This window comes from Bombina bombina, chromosome 12 (genome assembly GCF_027579735.1).
Source record: "Bombina bombina isolate aBomBom1 chromosome 12, aBomBom1.pri, whole genome shotgun sequence".
Taxonomy (NCBI): Eukaryota; Metazoa; Chordata; class Amphibia; order Anura; family Bombinatoridae; genus Bombina; species Bombina bombina.
In genome coordinates this window covers 78,411,236-78,434,567 of record NC_069510.1, presented here as the reverse complement: position 1 = coordinate 78,434,567, position 23,332 = coordinate 78,411,236, and the positions used below count along the sequence as shown (strand labels likewise).

Sequence of the window (23,332 nt, the reverse complement as noted above, 5' to 3'; positions counted from 1 at the left end):
GTGGCCAGATTAACACAGCATAAGGAATCAACAAACTGGAACAGTTGCATATTTGTTTGATAACGCCTCTGCTTTTGCAATAAATTACAGATCCATAAAACATTAATAATGAAACAATAATATTAGATTATTTTTTTTAATAAACCTGTAACTCTGTATGAGATTTAGCAACATGGTTTTTGTTGACAACAGAGGTATACTGGTGTCAAGTGTTCAATTGGACAGTCCTCTGTTTAAGTAGGCTACTTAAAGGGACAGTCTAGACCCAATACATAATTTTGATTACTTTTTGTTACATACCAGAGAAGCATCGTGCAACAGGTCCCACATTTATAAGTTTGTAAGAAGTGCACACAAAATGTAAATATTCATTGCTTGTTAGGAGCCAAAAATGGCCACCAAACTCCGCCCACCAATTGTGTGTATATTTTGGTATGTTAAAGGGACAGTCTAGACCCAATACTTAGGGGCAGATTAATCAAGTAGCGGATGCTGCAATCTACCCCCGCAGTTTCCAGATGGCTGGAAACATAAGTTAAGAAGTAGCGGTCTTAAGATTGCTGCTTCTTAACTCGTCCTCCACCTCTGAGGTGGCGGACAGCAATCAGCCCGATCGGATACGATCGGTTTGATAGACACCCTCTGCTAGCAGATTGGCCGCGAATGTGCAGGGGGCGGCATTGTACAAGCATTTCACTAAAAATGCTTTTGCAATGATAAATGCAGACAGTGTATGCTGTCGGCATTTATCGATGTGCGGTGGACAGTGATAAATCTACCCCTTATTCTTTATTACTTATTGTTACATACCAGACAAGCATCTTTCAACAGGTTTCAACTTTTAAATAATCGTTTTGTTATCAGCTGAAAATGACCACCAAGCTCTGTCCACAGTTTTCTTGTTAGCTGTTTTCTTGTATAACAATTAGCAGTGTACGTTTTATATTTTTCAGTTAGCTATTTCAAATTGCACATGCACAAATCAGCGTTTGTGAGTAGGAAAGCTTATTAAAGTGTCGATCATGATAGTAGAAACTTGACATATCAAAATATACACACAATAGGTGGGCGGAGTTTGGCGACCATTTTCAACTCTACCAAACTATGATTATTTAAATGTTTCATGTACTTCTTACAAGCTTATAGATGTGGAACCTGTTGCAAGATGCTAGTCTGGTATGTAACAATAAGTAATAAAAAATAAGTAATGGGTCTAGACTGTCTCTTTAAATCTATACAAAAAAACTGTACACCTAAAGGCCCAATGTTTTTAAATCCCACTCATGTGACAGAAGCATATGGTTCTACTGATTACAAATATGTTACTATAAATTAATGATACTGTGCTTGCAATACTCTGTGTGTTACTGGCATCCAAGAGGGTAAAAAGTCCCTTCCTTATGTGTTAAGGACAGTCAAGTGAGCTAAAATACTGCAATATGTATATGGTAGGCTTCAAACTCTGTTATCTAGTGCAAGATTTCCCCTACATCAAGGGAGCAACTCCAGGGAGTATTATCAGAAAAATAACATTTTGCAAATGCTTGGGTATTACATTTAAGATGTTGCTATGCAATACACTTCCAGTGGGATTCACCAAAAGGTGAATAAGCAGAACTGTAGAGAGTAATTTTCCCTCTCAATATGTAGCTAGTGGGGGGATCTCTGCATTGTGTTTGTAGCCAAAGGGGAGATAAAAGAAAACATTTGTGTATTATTGGCATCTAGGATGGATACAATCATTACTAAATTTGTTACTGGAAGCCAAGGTGATACAGTTACTGCTTAGTTGTGAAAAATATGGCCTAATGAAGAACTTTGGGGAGAGCTGGTGGCCACCCTATTCTGTTTAGTTCCTATGCTTTTCTATACAATTGATTTACTCACACCTCTTTATTTTGTAATGAGCTTTATATTGTAACATACAAACAGGAGATGTAGGAGAGGGCCTGAGTGTTCCTATCCTCAGATTTTTTTTATTTCTGTTACTAATTTAAACTTTATTTCAGATCACAGCACCCATCTTTTCTTCATAAATGGTCCACAGCTGCATTCATTACTTTTGGGAAATAGGAACCTGGCCACCAGGAGGAGGCAAAGACACCACAGCCAAAGGCTTAAATATTCCTCCCACTTCCCTCATCCCCAGTTATTCTTTGCCTTTCGTCCCAGGAGGTTGGCAGAGAAGTGTCAGAATTGTGTTTGTCTCTTATGGAGGGTAGTACTCTTCGGCATTGGGACGAGAGTTTTAAGTAATCCTATCAGTCTGTCAGTGAGGGCTTGGATGAAAGTTAGAGTCCGGAGATGCAGGGAGAGTCTTTCTGCAAAACCATCCCGATTCATGTTAACAGCTCCACAAGCAATCAGCGTTGTCGAACTTCGCTTCGCTGCCTGCTTTCTTCTCTCAAGTCCATGGGGAAGACGCTGCTACTATCCGTTACACTTGAAGGGCCGTGTTCCTTTTCCACGGTGTAGAGTCTGGTAAGATTGTTTCATTTTACTTCATCAGAATGTACTGTAACTCATTTGTTTCCTGTAAGGGCCATCTTGCGGGACTTATACAAAAAGATAGGGTCTCAGTGAGACTCCTTTGGTATCTTGGAATCGAGGGTTAATATCTCCTGAGGGGGATTATTGAACAGGGGTTTTTTAATCATGTCTGTTATGTGATTCAATATGCTTATGTGTAGTGTTAACTGGGCTCCTGGCTTGTAACATAAGGGCCTTTGGAAGTGACACGACCTTATGGTTGGGCGCGCTTTTTTTTGGACTGTACGGTTCACCTTGTGACTGTGCATGTTTACGATCTGGTCTTCCATTTTAGCATTCCTGACCATGTGGCGACGGAAAAATTCTGGTCTGCCAGTGTCTGGTTCAAAGGAGGTGGTGAGTGCCCCAACCATTGTGGGTGTCAGGTGCCGTTTTGATTTTGTTCTGTCCTCTGCAAGGCGAGTTCCCTACCGCATCCTACTACTACACATGTGGGTAACCCAGATTATGTGTAATGCTCATGGGATACACCTCTATCAGACCGAACTCGGCCAGTAGTCTTGTTATCCTGGCGTCTAGCTGGAATGATAGGGAATATCCCAGAGCAGAGAAGGTTTGCAAGATGAGATAAGTGGCACTTAACACAGGCAGGACAGTCCTTGGTGGCAACAGACAGGAAACCAGAGAAAAGTAGTTCCGGAGTAAACCACTAGGATGGTCAGGCAGGTAGGGATCGGCAACAGTAAGGCAGTCCAGAGGTAAACCACTAGGATGGTCAGGCAGGCAGGGATCGGCAACAGTAAGGCAGTCCAGAGGTAAACCACTAGGATGGTCAGGCAGGCAGGGTTTGGCAACAGTAAATCAATCCAGCAGCTAAAGGTTAAACAGGCAGAGTGGTCAGACAAGCAAGGTTAAGCAGCAGTATATCAATCCAGCAGTTTAAGGGTTAAACAGGCAGAGTGGTCAGACAGACAAGGTTCAGCAACAATTTTAACAGTCCAGTAGTTAAGGGTTAAACAGGCAGAGTGATCAGACAAGCAAGGTTCAGCAGCAGTATATAAATCCAGCAGTTTAAGGGTTAAACAGGCAGAGTGATCAGACAAGCAAGGTTCAGCAGCCGTATATTAATCCAGCAGTTTAAGGGTTAAACAGGCAGAGTGGTCAGACAGGCAAGGTTCAGCAACAATATAACAGTCCAGAATACAAATAAGCACAACCCAGGAGAACAGTAGGTAACACCTATACTTGGGCAATGATAGGTATGACTGTTACTTACATAGGCGCACCACAGGAGATCCTAACCGGCTTCTGAGGAAGAAAGCGTGCAGCGATGACGTCACCTCCGCACGCAGAGAGGAACCGACTCCTCCCTAGGCAACGAGCATACAGGTCGCACCGTGTCCCTAGCAACGGCTAGAGCGGCGTGACGTTATGTTTATCCCTCCTTGCAAGGCGGCTTGTTCCCCCGGAGGTCGCAGCACGTTTTCCCTTTCACATATTTTTGGTGATTATGTGTCTGCAAAGTCAAGACGTTTATTTGCGTTAGTGTTCGTGCCCTATTGTCACGGGTCTCCTGGCCTTAAGTGGGCCTATGCAGTTCTCTGCGGTTGTAGCTGTCCCTGAGTGTTGTGCCTTTCGTTACAGAATAGTGTTTCTTCTCGTTTTACTCAGACACGTTTTTAATTATTAGAGGACCCTATCCTTAATGGATACGGGAATCCGCAGTATTCTACTTCGAATGGCTCACCTCATTAGACATGAGGGGATGACGTAATCTCCTGATTGTCGATTTATTGAGATCCTTCCCAGTTTTGTTGTAAGATCAGGGTTCCGTTTGGCTGGTCCTGCAGGTATGCCTGTTCTTCTTTGGCTTTAACCTACGGGTTGCCTTATATTTTCTTTTATCCGGTTAGGATGTGCTTTATTTTTAATTATATGTTTCCTTCGGGAACTTTCTCTGGGATCGATCCTTGCCTTTTACTTCTGCAGAAGTTTGTTACGGGACATGTCAGTCCTATGTTTGTCTGTTATTCTCTTCCCCTCTGAGGGAGGATTTAGGCAGCATAACAGTTATGACCTTGTCTGCAGGCTGGTCCTGCTCGAGTTCAGTTCTTCTGTCTCGTGGCTTATTCAGACACTTGGCACCTGTTCTGCCTGGATGGGCCGGTTGAGGCGCCGAGTGCTCACTTTATTATCAGTCCTTATTTAGCCTTCAAGCTGGTTGACTGGGTCAGTGGAGTTGCGCTGCGTCACTCTTTTTCTTCCGATACTCTCGGGATCGAGAGTGTTCTTCCTCACGTGGGAGGATTGGGGGCTTAGCTCCTCCTTACTGCTGTCTTGTGCGGTTTGACCTTTCTGAGGCTCTGGGAAATTGTCCTTCGAACTTGTTCCTTCCATGGTCCTTTTGGGGACCTGGTTTTCCCTTCGGAAGATGGTTGTTCCTTTTTGAGGACATTGGGGTCTCCTTTGGGCCCTGCTTAGGGTTCTTTCCTGGAGCTGGGGATGATCTGCATCTTTTTTTTTCATGTGATCCTCTGACTTGTATTGGAGGTGATGTGGAGACTAGCCTTGCTCGAGTGACTTTGTCTTTGAGGTATCCCCTTGCTTTAGACGTCTTGTGGGCCCCAGTGTCTTGGTTTGAGATGCCTTAGCTCCTTTGGGGTGTTGCACTTCGGCAAGGGGTGGTCTCTTTCTTGGGTCGGGACTTGCGAGGTGTTCTCGTTATCCGGGCTATTCTGGATATTGCATTGATATCTCCCTGTGGGTCTGTTTTTTATATCAGACTCAGTGTTTGAGTTTCTGGGATACTGTTTGTTTTTTAACAATTGGGGGCTCGCACCGACCGGTCTTCGCCCTGGTTCTTCTGGTTGCTGAGGCTTTCGCTCAGCATTTTCCCTTGTGGTTCTCGTTGCGGGTTGTTACTGGATTTTGCAGGTTTCAGGGTGGGTTGGGGGTTCTCCACTTCCAGGGACCTTGGCCATGACCTTTGGTCTGGCTAGTTGACCTGGTAACAGTTGACCAGGTTTTATGAGGCCCATGCTCATGGGGCTTACCTTACGCTTATTGAACGGTTTCCCTTGAACAGTTTATTGAGGTAACCTGATAGCTTCGCGGTTCTGCAGGCGAAGGGTTTGCAGGGTATCCGCTGCAGCTATTGCACCTTGTCTGTGTGATAGCAGGCTAATTTCTAGGGGGATTCCTTCCAAATTCATGATTCCTTCCAAGTTCATCTGCGTTGGAGATTGATCTCTTGTTCAGTCTGTGGCCTTGTGTCTTGTGGGCAGGTGCTCTGTATTTAATGGCCCCTTTTTTCTTAGGGAGACTTGTTCTCCTCCTGACGGAGGTATGGTCCTTGTCTTAGGTGGAACAGAGGATTTAACCTATGTTGAAGAGTACATACTCTATGGGTGGTTCTGTTCTATCTGGGGTCTTGCTGGCTCTGCGTTGCGACTATGTTGGGCCTTTTTTTGTTAGATTCTTTGGCCTTGTCGTCTGTTTCTGCACCCGAGCCCTGTTGGAATGGCTGGGGCCATTCTTCCGCTCTTTTGTGAGCTGTTGTGGGGTAGTTCTTTTGTTCCCCTGTTTTCAGACCTGGCGTCGCTTGGGCTGGCTGAAGTATGTATATCCACAACTTTCTCCTGAATGTGAACCGGCTAGTGCTGCTTGAATAGAGAGTGTGCTGCTATTGCTCATCCGCAAAAACGAAATCTGCAAAGGGTACAAGAACGCAAGCGCAACTCCGATTCACAGGGGCTGTAAAATTTATTGAACAAACAAATGCGCATACATATGCACTTACAAGATAATAGATAAAACAAGCATATCTTAGCTGATAGCGTGGTGGATGCAGTCCCGATAATTCTGTTACCACTAGTGTAACTCTCTGCTGCTCACGGTCTCACCAAGATGTTTAGGAAAAAGTGCTATACGACTCCAAATTTCCTAAAGCACAAAAGTCTCTAACTCAACACGTTTCATCTGCTGCCTAAGCAGACTTTCTCAAGAGTAACATTAGACCAGTGAAGTTTAGCAGTGTGAGGTTAGAGTGCAGCGCAGAATCAGAAGGGCCTCTCTCATTTGCTGTTGCGGCATGTGTCTTGTCCAATAGGTGAGTGTGGGTGTGTTTCGGCACAATTTTAAAAAATCAATAGGCAGTTGTTTTGACACTCTTGTCAATCTCTTGAGAAAGTCTGCTTAGGCAGCAGTTGAAACGCGTTGAATTGGAGACTTTTGTGCTTTAGGACATTTAGAGAGGTATAGCACTTTTCCAAAACATCTTGGCAAGCACGTGAGTAGCAGAGAGTTACACTAGTGGTAACAGAACTATTGGGACTGCATCCACCACGCTATCAGCTAAGATATGCTTGATTTATCTATTATCTTGTAAGTGCATATCTATGCGCACTTCTTTGTTCAATACATTTTACAGCCCCTGTTACTCGTAGTTGCGCTTGTGTTCTTGTACCCTTTGCAGCAATCAATCAATGTCACATTTTGCTTTACTGTGATTTTATGGGATTTCACTGAAATCTCGTGAATTTTATTGTAAACTTCCTTAAAATAAAGAGTGAAATAACTTGACAGTGCTTGCACATGCCAGATGCACGCACCCTTGCAAGTCATAGGACTATCATCCTGATTAACTGCTTAAATTCCCTTTACAATGGGATGTGGCTACTGGGAAAATTTTGAGGGGAAAAAATGTTTCCTTTTTTTACATAGAGAAGTTCAGATGATAACTTGTAATATGAGTTCAATGCACTTGCTATTAGCACTATCCATTAAAAGTATAGGACATGCTATAAACTTGATGCATTGGTTTAAATATTGTAATACTAGATTGGATATTCTTTGTGCTATGTTGTGCAAAAGATAACTCACACTGTACAACAGATTTGTGGTCCACTTATAATCTAGCCCATAGAAAGTTAGGCTCAGCAATGCAAAAATACAAAAGGAAATTACAGTATATAATTTTCAGTTTAGAATATCCCTTTAATACAGGGAATGGACTGCAGAATTTCTTTTACACAGCTGGGATAACATTTAGTAAGCAATACAGGCAGTTTATACTTGGAGAGAGAAGGGGAGCTCAGGAGCGTGCATGTGTCTTTAGTCATCTGACAGCAGTGTCTGCAACAATGTCTCTAGCTATGTAATACATTATTGAAAATACTTCTGCCATAGACTGCTAAAGACGTGCATGCTCTTTAGCTTATATCAGCCTACCTATGTTCCCCAAGGCAGAATATGCTGTAATCTGAGATGTAATTGTAGAAAATACTTCATGTCTGCAGAAAGAACAGGACACAAGCAGGTACTGTTAGCACTTTTGCTTTGCAGCTCTGCTTCACATTACACATTTGGCTGTTCTCTACAAACAGAGCTGTGCTCTGACTGTACTGTGCAAGTTTTCCTTAACACAATGCTGCAAGAGCAAACCGCTGTTTGAAGAAAACAGTCAAATACGGAGCAGCACTGCAAAAAGCAGCAGAGCATTGATTGATGGCTGTCTCTCTGGGATTTTTAATCACGCTCTCTAGCATTTCTCGATCTGCAAAGCTGTAACTCCTGATTGTGAGATTTTCTTGTGAGCAATGCATCTTTTTTTCTTACTACATTTTTCCTTCATTAAGTTATGTTTGGCAAAGAACGTAGGAAACTAATTTATTCTAGAGACATTTTAAAATCTTAATATTTTTTTCCCTCTGCAGATAATTTGCAATGCCACTTTCAACTGCTGCAATATATATTTATTTCAAAATATATATTCAAAATGACCTGCAGAACAGTTTTCACTAAAAGTAAGATTTAATCTGCCTCTGTGCCTATGTTTACTACTCATAAAAGGAAACCAGGAGAACAAAGCAAATTTGATAACAGAAGTAAATTGGAAAGTTGTTTAAAACTGAATGATTTATCTGCATCATGCTTGCTTAATTTTGACTTTATTGTCCCTTTAAAGAAAGGAAAATAGTGTAGAGACAGAAACAGAAAAGAGACATGCAGGTGAGGAAATATCAGGGGACATAATTAGCGGCCAAGGGGTACATTTATTAATAGTTGAGTGGACATGATTCGCTGTAGCAAATCATGTCCACTCGACCTTGCATTCGCTGTCTGCATTTACCATTGCACAAGCATTCCTAATGAGATGCTTGTGCAATGCCGCCCCCTACTCACTGGCGGCCAATCGGCTGCTAGCAGGGGCTGTCAATCATCCTGATCGTATCAGATTGGGATGATTTGGCGGACAAGTTAAGGAGCAGCAGTCTTATGACGAGCCTGAAACAATGGGGCTCCGAAGCAGCACCCGCTGCTTAATAAAGGGAGCACCCAAAATAATCCATATTGTCCAAGAGAGGAAAATATGGACACATAGGTTCTAAGAAAGACAGCAAAAAGCATAAAGACACAGAAGTGCATGTGTTCCAGTGGACATTCTACTTGGGGCTAGATGAAGGGGCCGATTTATGTCCGCCCGACATCGCTAAATGTCGACAGGATACGCTGTCGGCATTTATCTTTGCACAACCATTTCACAAGAAATGCTTGTGCAAAGCTGCCCCCTGCACAATCACAGCCAGTTTTTAGTTTATTATAACTTATTTTTTGCTTACAGTGTCCCTTAAAGCATGGTGGTAACATAAAAGTACATTATAGCCTTTAAGGGACATTATTGTTTAAAAACGAAGGGCAAATGTGCACTGGTATTACAAGTTGAGCGCAATGCAAACCCGACCTTCATTGTGAGCGCACTTTCATAGGCTCCAATGGGAGCCTTTTTCTGATACCGATAGACACGGCAGAGAACCTAGTGCAGCGAAGGGGGTAAGCCGCACAATGTTGGGCAGCAAATTTTAAATATATATGTATATGACTATAAAAATATATATTTATGTTTTTATATGTGTATATACACATAGTAACACAAAAATATATATGTATATAAGCATATACATATATATTTTGTGGGAACACACAGTTCCTATAGACCGCAATGTAAAGGCACTTTTTATTGCCGTTTTTTTTTTTCTAACATTCCTCATCTCCTCATTTTAACCCCTTATAACTGCTTTGTGCGGTTATTTTTTTTATTTAAATAAAGATGCTACCATTTTTTTATTTTGATAAAGGAACCTTACACTTTATTTTGGGGACAATTAGGGAACATTTTTTTTTATTAACCAGAAGTCTGATCTCTAGTTAATGAATTTGAGTGCAAAGTGCTATTGCCCTTATTTAATGTGTTCCCGTAAACGTTTACGGGCACATTAAATTAGCACTCCACTTGTAATCTAGTCCTAAATGCCCTATTTACATACAGTAGATCATTTCATTGTTTTAGATCCTTATTTGGATCAGCAATACGCTGTACCTGGGTGTGTGTGACTCTGACTGTTCATTTAACCCCTTTTCATGGGTTAAGCACCTAATTAAAAAAGGATATTTGTCTTCTAATAAAATACTTTAACAAATTACAGAATGTTATTTTACACTATAATATGAAAAAGTGACACAATGGGGCCCATTTATCCGAATGGAGCTTGAGGACCCGTGTTTCTGGCGAGCCTACAGGCTCGCCAGAAACACCAGTTATGAAACAACGGTCTAAAGACCACTGCTCCATAACCCCGTCCGCCTGCTCTGAGCAGACGGACAGACATCACTGAAAATCAACCCGATCGAGTACGATCAGGTTGATTGACACCTCCCTGCTGGTGGACGTTTTGCCGCAAATCTGCAGGGGGTGGCGTTGCACCATCAGCTCACAAGAGCTGCTGGTGCAATGCTGAATACAGAGAGCGTATTGCTTTCCGCATTCAGCGAGGTCTGGCGGACCTGATCCGCACTGTCGGATCAGGTCCACCAGACCTTTGATAAATATCCCCCAATATGTATTGCTAATTTTGTATATTTTATTAATGTAGATATATCCACATTTAAAGGGGAATGCATTTATCTTTAACATACACAAAAGCACTAATACTTTTTACACTAGTATTTTGTTTTAAATTAAGGGTTAATTAAACATTAACAGAATGTATTTATGTCCACAACTGACACCTAAATATTAATTGTTCATGTTCATCAGATGATAGGGACCTCTTCCCCAGCTCTGGTGATTGACAGTTACACCCCCCATTCTAAAAGGATAATTTATTCATGAACACTTTGGGCCAGATTAAAAGTGGAGCACTAAATATCGCTTGCGCGCATTTGTTATGGGACTGCCCCAAGTTAAAGAGCTTTTGGCTCAAAATTTCGTACTGGCTTACGAAGGTAACAGGAACCCAGATAGTACTCTCAGCTCAATGTATAATCTTCCTAATATCAAATGACAGCCCACTTCTTTTCGATAACCTAGTATCCACAGTAATAGTTCTGGCAAAACAAGTGATTTTGGTAGAATGGGCTGGAGATAAATCCCTCTCTCTACAAAAGTTACTTAGAAGAATACACTCGCAAATGCTAATCGAACAGGCAGACGTGAAGGGGGATCCAGAAAGGCGAATAAAGCGCTTCATATCTAAATGGGAAACTTATCTTCTACATTTACCGGTGGCAGTTCGGGGAAGGGTTATCTACCCATTCAGAAACAGCCTCTTTATTTTAAGCGAAAACCTTATGGGTAACTGGCTTTTCCCAGCTCCCCAAAAGTAATTATTAAAGTAATTATTAATTATAACCTGGTTATGCACAAACTTGGCTACTTTAAAACCCTCTTTGGTATGGTCCCTTCTTTGTGTCGCTTCTTTCTCCTCTCCTTGTTCTTGTTTCTTGTCCAGGGGGGGCGAACTAAATCGGATTGCTCCAGGTAAGATGTTTTGTCTTATTTTTGTTATATGTATGTTAGTTTTTTGTTTTGTTTTAAGTGTTATACTGTTTTGTTATATATAAGAAAATGTGAATCCATACCTCTACATGGTGAACTAATACTTGTCACTGACTATGTAAACAAACAAAGGATCTCATACTCCGCTGTTATTTGTACTTTCCTAATACCATTGTTATGTTTCAAGCCAAGCTAATTTATGTTTTCTACCATGTATATATTGGATTCTATCTATAAATAAAGTTATTAAAAAAAAATATCGCTTGCGCGCAAGCAATGTTAGCGCTTCACTGAGTAATACCAGCACAAACTTTTATGCGCTGGCATTACAAGTTAAGCGCAATGCGAATGCAAGCTCACGTTCGCATTGCTAGGAAGCATTGCGCTCACGATAGCGTGTTTCCATAGGCCGTCATAGACATCATCAGAACCTAAGCGCAGCGATGAGGGTAAGTAGCGCAGTGATGGCAGCAAATATATATGTATATGATTATATACACATATATCTGTGTTAATATGCGCATGTACACATATTAACACATAAATGTATATGTATGTAAACACACATATATATATATATATGTACAGGGAACACACAGTTCCCAAAGACCTCAATGTAAAGGCACTTTTACATTCCCCCACTCCCGCCAACTTTACTGCCTAGTGCAGTTATTTTATTTTAAAAAAAAATAATTGTACACTACACTGTATTTTAGGGGCATTTATGGCATATTTATAAAATTACCCAGAGATCTGAAATCTGGTTAATTTTATAAGCGCTAATTGCTACCACAAGCTTGCGGTAGCAATAACCAGCACTTGTAATGGCTGGTTATCTAGCCCTTTGTGTTACCAAACAAAAAAAATAGAAAATAAAATTAAGTTAAAATAAACAATACATTTTTAAAAATAAATGATAATAGTTGTAATTCATGAAACATTTCAGAACGGTGAAAACTTGCATATCATATCCATTTAAACTATAAAACAATAAAACGTGTGTTATTTTGTATAACTGGATTAAAGATACATAAATAAATTTAAAGGGCTTATGTATATAAATCCTTTTACAGAATAAAAATTAATACGTTCTTTCTTATGAGTAATATAAATGTCATTATTATGTGTGTAAACATGTACAAATTACAGGGTTATGGATATATATATATATATATATATATATTATATAGTCAGTGTGTGTATATATATATATATATATATATATATATATATATATATATATATATAGTCAGTGTGTGTGTATATATATATATAGTCAGTGTGTGTGTGTATGTGTATATATATATATATAGTCAGTGTGTGTGTATATATATATATAGTCAGTGTGTATGTGTATATATATAGTCAGTGTGTGTGTGTATATATATATATATATATATAGTCAGTGTGTGTGTATATATATATATAGTCAGTGTGTGTGTGTATATATATATATATATATATATAGTCAGTGTGTGTGTGTATATATATAGTCAGTGTGTGTGTGTATGTGTATATATATATATATATATATATATATATAGTCAGTGTGTGTGTATATATATATATATATAGTCAGTGTGTGTATATATATATATAGTCAGTGTGTGTGTGTATATATATATATATATATATATATATAGTCAGTGTGTGTGTGTATGTGTATATATATATATATATATATAGTCAGTGTGTGTGTATATATATATAGTCAGTGTGTGTGTGTATGTGTATATATATATATATATAGTCAGTTTGTGTGTATATATATATATAGTCAGTGTGTATGTGTATATATATATATATATATATATATATATATATATAGTCAGTGTGTGTGTGTATATATATATATATATATATAGTCAGTGTGTGTGTGTATGTGTATATATATATATATATATATATATATATATATAGTCAGTGTGTGTATATATATATATATAGTCAGTGTGTGTGTGTATATATATATATATATATATATATATATATATATAGTCAGTGTGTCTGTGTATGTCTATATATATATATATATATAGTAAGTGTGTGTGTATATATATATAGTCAGTGTGTGTGTGTATGTGTATATATATATATAGTCAGTGTGTGTGTATATATATATAGTCAGTGTGTGTGTATGTATATATATATATAGTCAGTGTGTGTGTGTATATATATATAGTCAGTGTGTGTGTGTATGTGTATATATATATATATATATATATATATATATATATATATAGTCAGTGTGTGTGTATATATATATATATATATATATATATATATATAGTCAGTGTGTGTGTATATATATATATAGTCAGTGTGTGTGTGTGTGTGTATATATATAGTCAGTGTGTGTGTGTGTGTGTATATATATAGTCAGTGTGTGTGTATATATATATATATATATAGCCAGTGTGTGTGTGTATATATATAGTCAGTGTGTGTGTATATATATATATATAGTCAGTGTGTGTGTATGTGTATGTATATATATATATAAGAAAAAAAATTCAATATAATATTTATGTTCGATTTATTTTCAAAGCAAATACAGTGAAGGAGTTAATGTAACTGCAAGTACTGTTACCGGGTAATATTTTGTAGTGACAGACACCCTGGGGAAGGTACGTCTGTGCTGATATTTGGGAGGGAAGAAATGCATCTATTGGAGGCAGCTCATACTGCAGAGGGCTTCAAGCACTGAGCTGTTAGTGAGGGGGAGCAGAAACTGAATTCATTTCAGCACCACGGACAGCAGCAAGACAGCAATTAGAGTACACACTGCTTCCAAAGGGGCATAAAACACTCTGATATCTTTCCACATCACCTACTTATTTATTTACTGAGGATTGTGGGTACAAAAGAATATTTCATATTTGAAAACCATTTTCTAGAAGAAGTAATTCTGAAATGCAGAGGAAAATCAATATTTTTTCAAGGTTCCTTTGAACGAGCTGCTTCCCTTGGTTGGGAAGTGTATTTGCATACCCTGTTATTCCTTCCAGACCTTCAGGGAGATTTCTCCTACATGTGTTTTGCATCTCAGCTTCATCCAGTGTGGAGCTGAGAAGCATCATCAGACCAAGACGTTGGCTCACTTTGGAAGTGCACAATCCATGGACAGAATGCGCCTCTTCCTTCTGGCTGTCTTGTTTTTATTTTCTTTTGCCCGTGCTGGGTGTGATCCCAAAATTGTGAATATTGGTGCAGTACTGACCAACAAGAAAAATGAACAGACATTTAGAGACGCGGTGAACCAAGCAAATAAAAGACATGGGAATGGGAAAATTCAGCTAAATGCCACTTCAGTGACCCACAAATCAAATGCTATACAGATGGCTCTCTCAGTATGTGAGGATCTCATCTCCAGCCAGGTATTGACAGGAGATGGTCAAGTCCTTCCACTAATCATCAACTGACACCCAGTCATGGCAGCTTGGTACATTAGCACTTCATGGGCATTTCATTTCCATATCATTTAAAGGGATACTAAACCCCAACATTTTCTTTCATGATTCAGATAGAGCATTCAATTTTAAGCAACTTTCTAATTTACTCCTAGTATTAATTTTTCTTTGTTCTCTTGCTATCTTTATTTGAAAAAGAAGCAATCTAAGCTAAGGAGCCAGCCAATTTTTGGTTCAGCACTCTGGACAGTATTTATACACCATTCAGCAAGGACAACCCAGGTTGTGAACCAAAAATGGGCCGGCTTCTAAACTTACATTCTTGCTTTTCAAATAAAGATAGCAAGAGAATGAAGAAAATTGATAATTGGAGTAAATTAGAAAGCTGCTTAAAATTGCATGCTCTATCTAAATCATGAAAGATAAAATTTGGGTTCAGTGTCCCTTTAAGCATTTTATCTCCATACAGATATTTTGTATAGTCTCCGTATAGTTTGTGTAAATGATGAAGAACAGTAGAAGTGAACATCATCATAAGACAAGAATCAACAAATGAATCTGTCATTGGGTTTAAAACAATATTTTTGTGTATGCCAGGGTATTCAGGATCGATAGCTGGTAGAAAAACTCACAAATATATATATATATACATATATATGTGTGTGTGTATGTACGTATATCTATATATATATATTTACAAACATGCCTGTACACATACACACAACTCACAAATATATATATATATACATATATATGTGTGTGTGTCAGGAAATTAAAGAGTATCTTAGCCAGGAACAATTCATCTAACACACATACACAGATATATATATATATATATATATATATGTATGTGTGTGTGTATGTATACATACTTAAACACATACATATATATATATATATATATATATATATACACACATACATATAAACACACACATTTCCTAGGGGTCAGAGCCCAGAAACATTGCTCAATACATTTCTATTTTTCTTTAAATCCAGTCAGTCTATATCTTAGACTTCTTTCTCTCATATTTGTTTTGCTCTAATTCTTCCATTCATTATATAATTCTTTCTATATCCCATTCCAATTCCTGTCTTTTTTCTTCCCTTTTCTTTTCCATCCTCCTCCTCCTCTCTCTCTCTCTCTCTCTCTCTCTCTCTCTCTCTCTCTCTCTCTCTCTCTCTCTCTCTCTCTCAATATCTATATATCCTTAACAATTCTGGAAAGAAAATGATCACTACCATGATGGGAATGATCCAATCAAATGAGGCATTCTTATTGATCAGCAATCCCAGCTGTATACACAGTTGAGATGCAGTAATAGGGCTGATATTTCCCTCATCACTTTACCTATCTGTCAGAGCAATCCTTAAAGCTAATTAAATGATGTAGTGCAGTCTTGATCATCCCATAGTACAAATGTAGAGCAAAAAGATTATTTTGAATAGGAAACACAGTGACATTTGTAGATTTTCTGCAGGTTTTTTATTTTACATTAGTTTCAATATTTCCATATAGCCTGGTATCCTATGAAGAACCTACTTTCTGCACCCCATATCCGTTCCTTAGGTTTCAAATGTACTGGATAAGAGTAAGCCCCATACCCCCTACTGCTGCTTTACTGAATTCCAATGAAGCTGAAATGTCCGCATTGCAGCCTTTATGTGAGTTAGCACCAGAAAAGAAGCACAGGTAGACATTAAGCTAAACAATGTTTCTTCCAGGGAAACATCTAAAAACCTTTAGAATAGGCATGTAAGATATCTCTGAATAAATGTCATGTAATCTGTCATGCCTCCAATGTTTATGGGGCAATGACATAGGTATATATCTAAATTACAAATATAACCATTGCCAATTTTTATGGACACGTATTTACAGTCTATATACACGCTTATATAAATTAGGCAGACAGATTAGATAGATAACAGATAGACAAAGAGATAGATAGACAAACGTGTTCTTTTGCATGTCATAGGTAATGGACAGAAAGTGTAAATGAACATTGACTGTGCTCAACCCTTGATGTTTAAACAATTTTTAAATGTGTTATTCCTTAGGATACAACTCACCATTTACAAAATTAATTTTTATATATATATATATATATATATATATATATATATATAATATCTGAATATTGCTACAATAGTTGTATAGTCTGTATCTTAGCATTTTACTCATCTGAGTGGCTTAGAGAACGTTGCACTGCATAAAAAGAATTAATATGGATGCTGCAATCTATGCTATGAGCATTTTGCTGCTGATGCATGTAAAACCATTTTTCAGCTATGCTTTTATTCCAGAAGCAGACATTTTATACGTCTCAGCTGTCTCTTGGTGATACATTATTTTGTATACAGTGACCAGCTCAGTGGGCAAATGTTCCTAAATTATAGAGATTTATGGATCAAAACCTTCTAGCTAGACAATTTGTCATTTCATTATATTTTATTTGAAATCAGTGGGTGTTTCTTATATGATTTACCTAATTTCCATGCATAATCCGTTATATTCTTCCGTTCATTTAGCTGCTGTGTTATCTGAGTAAATATAACTAATTTGTAAATCATGCAGGATTTGACCCTGGTTGTTAAGCTGTGATTTTCTACTTTACAAGTACAGTGTTATTTAAACCAAAGAAAATGTGTTGAGTTATGAATATATTATTATTTTTTGTTAATAATAATATTAATAATAAACAGAATAATCATTAAAAATAATGATCTTAAATTAAGGATTTATTCTAGAAAATCTGACTAAAATATGTTGGGTTTTTTTGGTATGAGGATATTGTTTCTTAATGTAGTTGGAGAAATAAATTTATGATTTTTTTTAAAAACAAAATAATTTTATTACGGACACTGATCACATTTTTTTAATTGTATTTAAGAGTTCATTTTAAAACCTATAAAAATATTATAGTTTTTATTTTTCTTAATTGGTTGTTCGTATGCTGCATAAACCTACTTTTTTCTGTGCCCTCCAATATAGCTGTGTAGTTCTCCCTATCGATGAGATTAAATGTTCCAGTATGAATTGTTTGTTAGTTCAGTTTAGTTTGAAACAGCTCTGTTTTTTTTATGGATACATATTTTAATATATTTTCATATAGTTAATATATATTTTATGACTAAAATTTCTCTTTAAAAATTAGAATATTTTAATTTACTATCTAGTTGTTTTTGTAATGTTGATTGCAACAAAGCCATTACAAATGTACAATGCCAAAACCACAAAAACGTTCCCATATTAAGAATGATAAGCAACTCTTACCAAATTACAAAACCTGTTTCATGTTGTTGTCTTTGAGATTAAATAGTATGGAAACAGACCGTAACATTTTAATATTATTTTTTATATTGACAAACTATTAAAAAACAAGACATTTTCTGTATTTAAAAAGAAAACTTTTTTGGTTGGTGTCTCAAATATATTTTTAACCTTAGAACAAAAATTTAAATGATCTTAATACAAAACTTACAGCTATTATAAAAGGGATTTAATAAAAATAGATAAGTAAAATTAAGAATGTCTGTACATTGTAATGACTGAGCATTCTGTATTCAACACCAACACACTGAAGAAATATTTACATTTTAAATCGATTTCTTTTAACTGCCTGACTATGACAATGCATCAGTACACTGTAAACCATTTAAATCACAAATATCAATACACTTATAATGAAGCAAAACATTTCTTAAGATCATAACTATAAAGTGTAGTAAACAAAGAATGTGATCTGTTTGTTATCTGGGAATTAAATGACTTCCTCTTCAGATCTCTGGAAGAATGCAGGTTAATTAAATTGAAGCGTAGTGATTTGTAATAGAAGGTACTTTTTATGGAGACAACAATAAAATAGATCATAAAAGCAAGGAAACAATGCAGCAAGTCAGTTAAAAAAGCCAGTAGGATATTTGATTATATCTGTAGATGCGTCAGCATCCCTTTATTACATATAAACATACAGACACACACACATATATATATATATATATATATATATATATATACATACACACACACAAATTAGTACATCTAGGCAAGTATCCCCGCTTGCTTTTCCCCAGAAATTCTTAATATACAATGTTTCCAATGCACAAGAGAATTGTGGGTAAGATATGCAAATTCTCAGTTTTTTTGCTTCAAAAATACTGTTTTGACATAGCGATCCTTTTAAACAGGATTATGACAGCAAACCAGAAATCACTCACTAGACAAGCCTTAATCTGCCCCCCCAACGTCGCTGCTACACTTATTAACCCCTAATCTGCCGACCGGACCTCGCCGCTACTCTAATAAATGTATTAACCCCTAAAGCTAAATCTAACCCTAACACCCCCCTAAATTAAATATAATTTTAATCTAACTAAATAAATTAACTCTTATTAAATAAATTATTCCTATTTAAAGCTAAATACTTACCTGTAAAATAAACCCTAATATAGCTACAATATAACAAATAATTATATTGTAGCTATTTTAGGATTTATATTTATTTTACAGGCAACTTTGTATTTATTTTAACTAGGTACAATAGCTATTAAATAGTTATTTACTATTTAATAGCTACCTAGTTAAAATAATTACAAAATTACCTGTAAATTACCTGTAAAATAAATCCTAACCTAAGTTGCAATTAAACCTAACACTACAGTATCAATAATTAAATTATCAATTAACTACAAGTACCTACAATTACCTACAATTAAATAAACTAAACTAAATTAAAAAAACAAACACTAAATTACAAAAAATAAAAACACATTACAAGAATTTTAAGCTAATTACACCTACTCTAAGCCCCCTAATAAAATAACAAAGCCCCCCAAAATAAAAAAAATTCCCTACCCTAATCTAAATTAAGAAAGTTAACAGCTCTATTACCTTACCAGCCCTTAAAAGGGTTTTTTGCGGGGCATGCCCCAAAGAAATCAGCTCTTTTGCCTGTATAAAAACACACAATACCACCCCCCAACATTACAACCCACCACCCACATACCCCTACTCTAACCCAAACCCCCCTTAAATAAACCTAACACTACCCCCCTGAAGATCTCCCTACCTTGAGTTGTCTTCACCCAACCGGGCCGAACTCTTCATCCGATGGACCAAAAGAAGACATCCGGAGCGGCAGAAGTCTTCATCCTATACGGGCAGAAGAGGACATCCAGACCGGCAGACATCTTCATCCAAGCGGCATCTTCTATCTTCATCCATCCGAAGAGGAGCGGCTCCATCTTCAAGACCTCCGGCGCGGAACATCCTTCTTGACCGACGACTACCCGAAGGTTCCTTTAAGTGACGTCATCCAAGATGGCGTCCCTCGAATTCCGATTGGCTGATAGGATTCTATCAGACAATCGGAATTAAGGTAGGAAAAATCTGATTGGCTGATTGAATCAGCCAATCAGATTCAAGTTCAATCCGATTGGCTGATCCAATCAGCCAATCAGATTAAGCTTGCATTCTATTGGCTGTTCCGATCAGCAACTCTGATAGATGCTCTGGCGGTTCCTTGAAATTTCAGGTTAGCATACCTGTTTCCTCCGTTTGCTCTGCTTCCACGAGTCATTGCTCGTATCAAACAGGAGAGAGTGTTGGTGATTCTAATAGCCCCTACGTGGCCTTGCAGGATCTGGTATGCAGACCTAGTGGAGATGTCATCTCTTCCACCTTGGAGACTGCCTCTGAGGAAGGACCTTCTGATTCATGGTCCCTTCCTTCATCCATATCTCGTTTCTCGACAGCTGACTGCTTGGAGATTGAACGCTTAATTCTGTCTAAGCGTGGGTTCTCTGAGTCGGTCATAGATACCTTGATTCAGGCTTGAAAGCCTGTCACCAGGAAAATTTATCATAAGATATGGCGTAAATATCTTTATTGGTGCGAATCCAAAGACTACTCATGAAGTAAGCTCAGGATTCCTAGGATTTTGTCCTTTCTCCAAGAAGGATTGGAGAAGGGGTTATCAGCTAGTTCCTTAAAGGGACAGATATCTGCTTTATCAATTCTACTGCACAAACGTCTGGCACACGTTCCAGACGTTCAGTCGTTCTGTCAGGCTTTAGTTGGAATCAAGCCTGTGTTTAAACCTGTTGCTCCGCCATGGAGTTTGAATTTAGTTCTTAAGGTTCTTCAAGGGGTTCCGTTTGAACCTATGCATTCCATAGATATTAAGCTTCTATCTTGGAAAGTTCTGTTTTTAGTTGCTATCTCTTCGGCTCGAAGAGTTTCTGAACTATCTGCATTGCAATGCGACTCGCCTTATCTTGTTTTCCATGCCGATAAGGTGGTTTTGCGTACCAAACCTGGATTCCTTCCTAAGGTTGTTACTAATAAGAATATTAATCTGGATATTGTTGTTCCTTCTCTGTATCCTAATCCTTTCTCTACGAAGGAGCGTCTGTTGCACAACTTGGACGTGGTTCGTGCTTTAAAGTTTTACTTGCAAGCGACCAAATTTTTCCGTCAAACATCTTCTTTGTTTGTTGTCTTTTCTGGTAGACGTAGAGGTCAAAAAGCTACGGCTACCTCTCTTGCCTTTTGGCTGAAAAGCATAATCCGTTTGGCATACGAGACTGCTGGACAGCAGCCTCCTGAAAGAATTACAGCTCACTCTACTAGAGCGGTGGCTTCCACATGGGCTTTTAAAAATGATGCTTCTGTTGAACAGATTTGTAAGGCTGCGACTTGGTCTTCGCTTCATACCTTTTCCAAATTTTACAAATTTGATACCTTTGCTTCTTCGGAGGCTATTTTTGAGAGAAAAGTTCTTCAAGCAGTGGTGCCTTCTGTTTAACCATCTGTCTTGTCCCTCCCGTTCATCCGTGTCCTGTAGCTTTGGTATTGTATCCCACAAGTAAAGGATGAATCCGTGGACTCGTCTTACCTATATAGAAGAAAACTAAATTTATGCTTACCTGATAAATTGATTTCTTCTATGGTAAAACGAGTCCACGGCCCGCCCTGTCATTTTAAGACAGATTATATTTTTTTTTTAGTTAAACTCAGTCACCTCTGCACCTTGTAGTTTCTCCTTTTTCTTCCTGTACCTTCGGTCGAATGCCTCGGGGGTGGAGCTAAGGGGGGAGCTATATAGACAGCTCTGCTGTGGTGCTCTTTGCCACTTCCTGTAGGGAAGGATAATATCCCACAAGTAAAGGATGAATCCGTGGACTTGTCTTACCATAGAAGAAATCAATTTATCAGGTAAGCATAAATTTAGTTTTTGTCCGCCCATCACAGTATACGGGCCGAGGCCGTGGACTCTCCTCATACAGAAGGAAATGAAATTATCAGGTAAGCATAATTTATGTTTTCCTTCTTAATATGAGGAGAGTCCACGGCATCATTCCTTACTGTTGGGAAAACTATACCCAAGCTCTAGGGGACACTGAATAATAACGGGAGGGGTAAAAGGAAGGAGGACCCTAATCTGAGGGCACCACAGTCTGCAAAACCTTTCTCCCAAAAGCTGCTTCAGCCAAGGCAAAAACGTAAAATTTGTAGAATTTTGAAAAAGTATGTAAGGAGGACCAGGTAGCCGCCTTACAAATCTGATCCATAGAGGCCTAGTTTTTAAAGGCCCAAGAGGAAGTAATTGCTCTAGTGGAATGAGCCATAATCCTTTTAGGAGGTCTAAGTCCTGCTGACTCATAAGATAAGCGTATAACACTCCTCATCCAAAAAGATAAGGAAGTCGAAGAAGCTTTCAGACCCTTACGCTTCCCAGAGTAGATAACAAAGAAGGAAGAAGTTTGTCTAAAATCCTTAGTAGCTTGAATATAAAACTTTAAAGCTCGAACCACATCCAAATTATGAAGTAAACGTTCCTTCGAAGAAGAAGGATTAGGACACAAGGAAGGAACCACAATCTCCTGATTGATGTTACGATCAGACACCACTTTAGGAAGAAAACCCAAATGGGTACGTAGGACAGCCTTATCAGGGTGGAACACCAGATAAGGAGGCTCACATTGCAAGGCAGCCATTTCAGAAATTCTGCGTGCCAATGCAATAGCCAATAGAAAAAGAACCTTCCAGGACAACAATTTAATGTCAACTGAATGCATAGGCTCACACGGAGCACGTTGCAAAAACTTAAGAACAAGATTAAAACTCCTAGGTGGAGCGTTAGATCTACACACAGCTCTGATCCTGATCAGAACTGTTACAAACTGCTATTTGTAACTGGCCCTTTAAATGAAAAATTGCCCTGCTTCCATGGATTGTGGAGAAGCCTATTTGCCAGCCTCCTTCCTCATGACTATGGCCCCTGGAAGATTGTGCCCCTGAGAGTATATTAACTTTTATTGGGTGTGTATGGCCCTTTAAGAACCGTCTGGGGACATATTGTGACTTTGGTGAACAATGCCCCTTTATGTCATGGATTTCCTTATTCCTTTCTGTACCTTTAATTTTTACCTGTGCTCACACCTAGCAAGGTTATTTAAAGCTTGGACACGCCTCCCTCCCTGCTTCAGTATTGTTTCCAGTTTAGCATACAGCTTCACAGACCTGCTGCAGGGATTTACCTCTCTCTGTTCAAGTCTAACTATCTGAATGTATTTAAACCTTTTCTAATAC

At 38.0% G+C, this 23,332-nt stretch overlaps 1 protein-coding gene across 2 annotated transcripts in view; it reads left to right on the top strand.

The window, feature by feature from the left end:
• Positions 1–14,318: 14,318 nt before the first annotated feature.
• Positions 14,319–23,332, top strand: part of LOC128642978 (glutamate receptor ionotropic, NMDA 1) — a 360,366-nt gene continuing 351,352 nt past the window's right edge. For both annotated transcript variants that reach the window (XM_053695888.1, XM_053695887.1), the window contains exon 1: positions 14,319–14,703. In XM_053695888.1, coding sequence (XP_053551863.1) covers positions 14,446–14,703 — 258 coding nt within the window. In that variant the 5' untranslated portion in view covers positions 14,319–14,445. The remainder of the gene's footprint in view (positions 14,704–23,332) is intronic.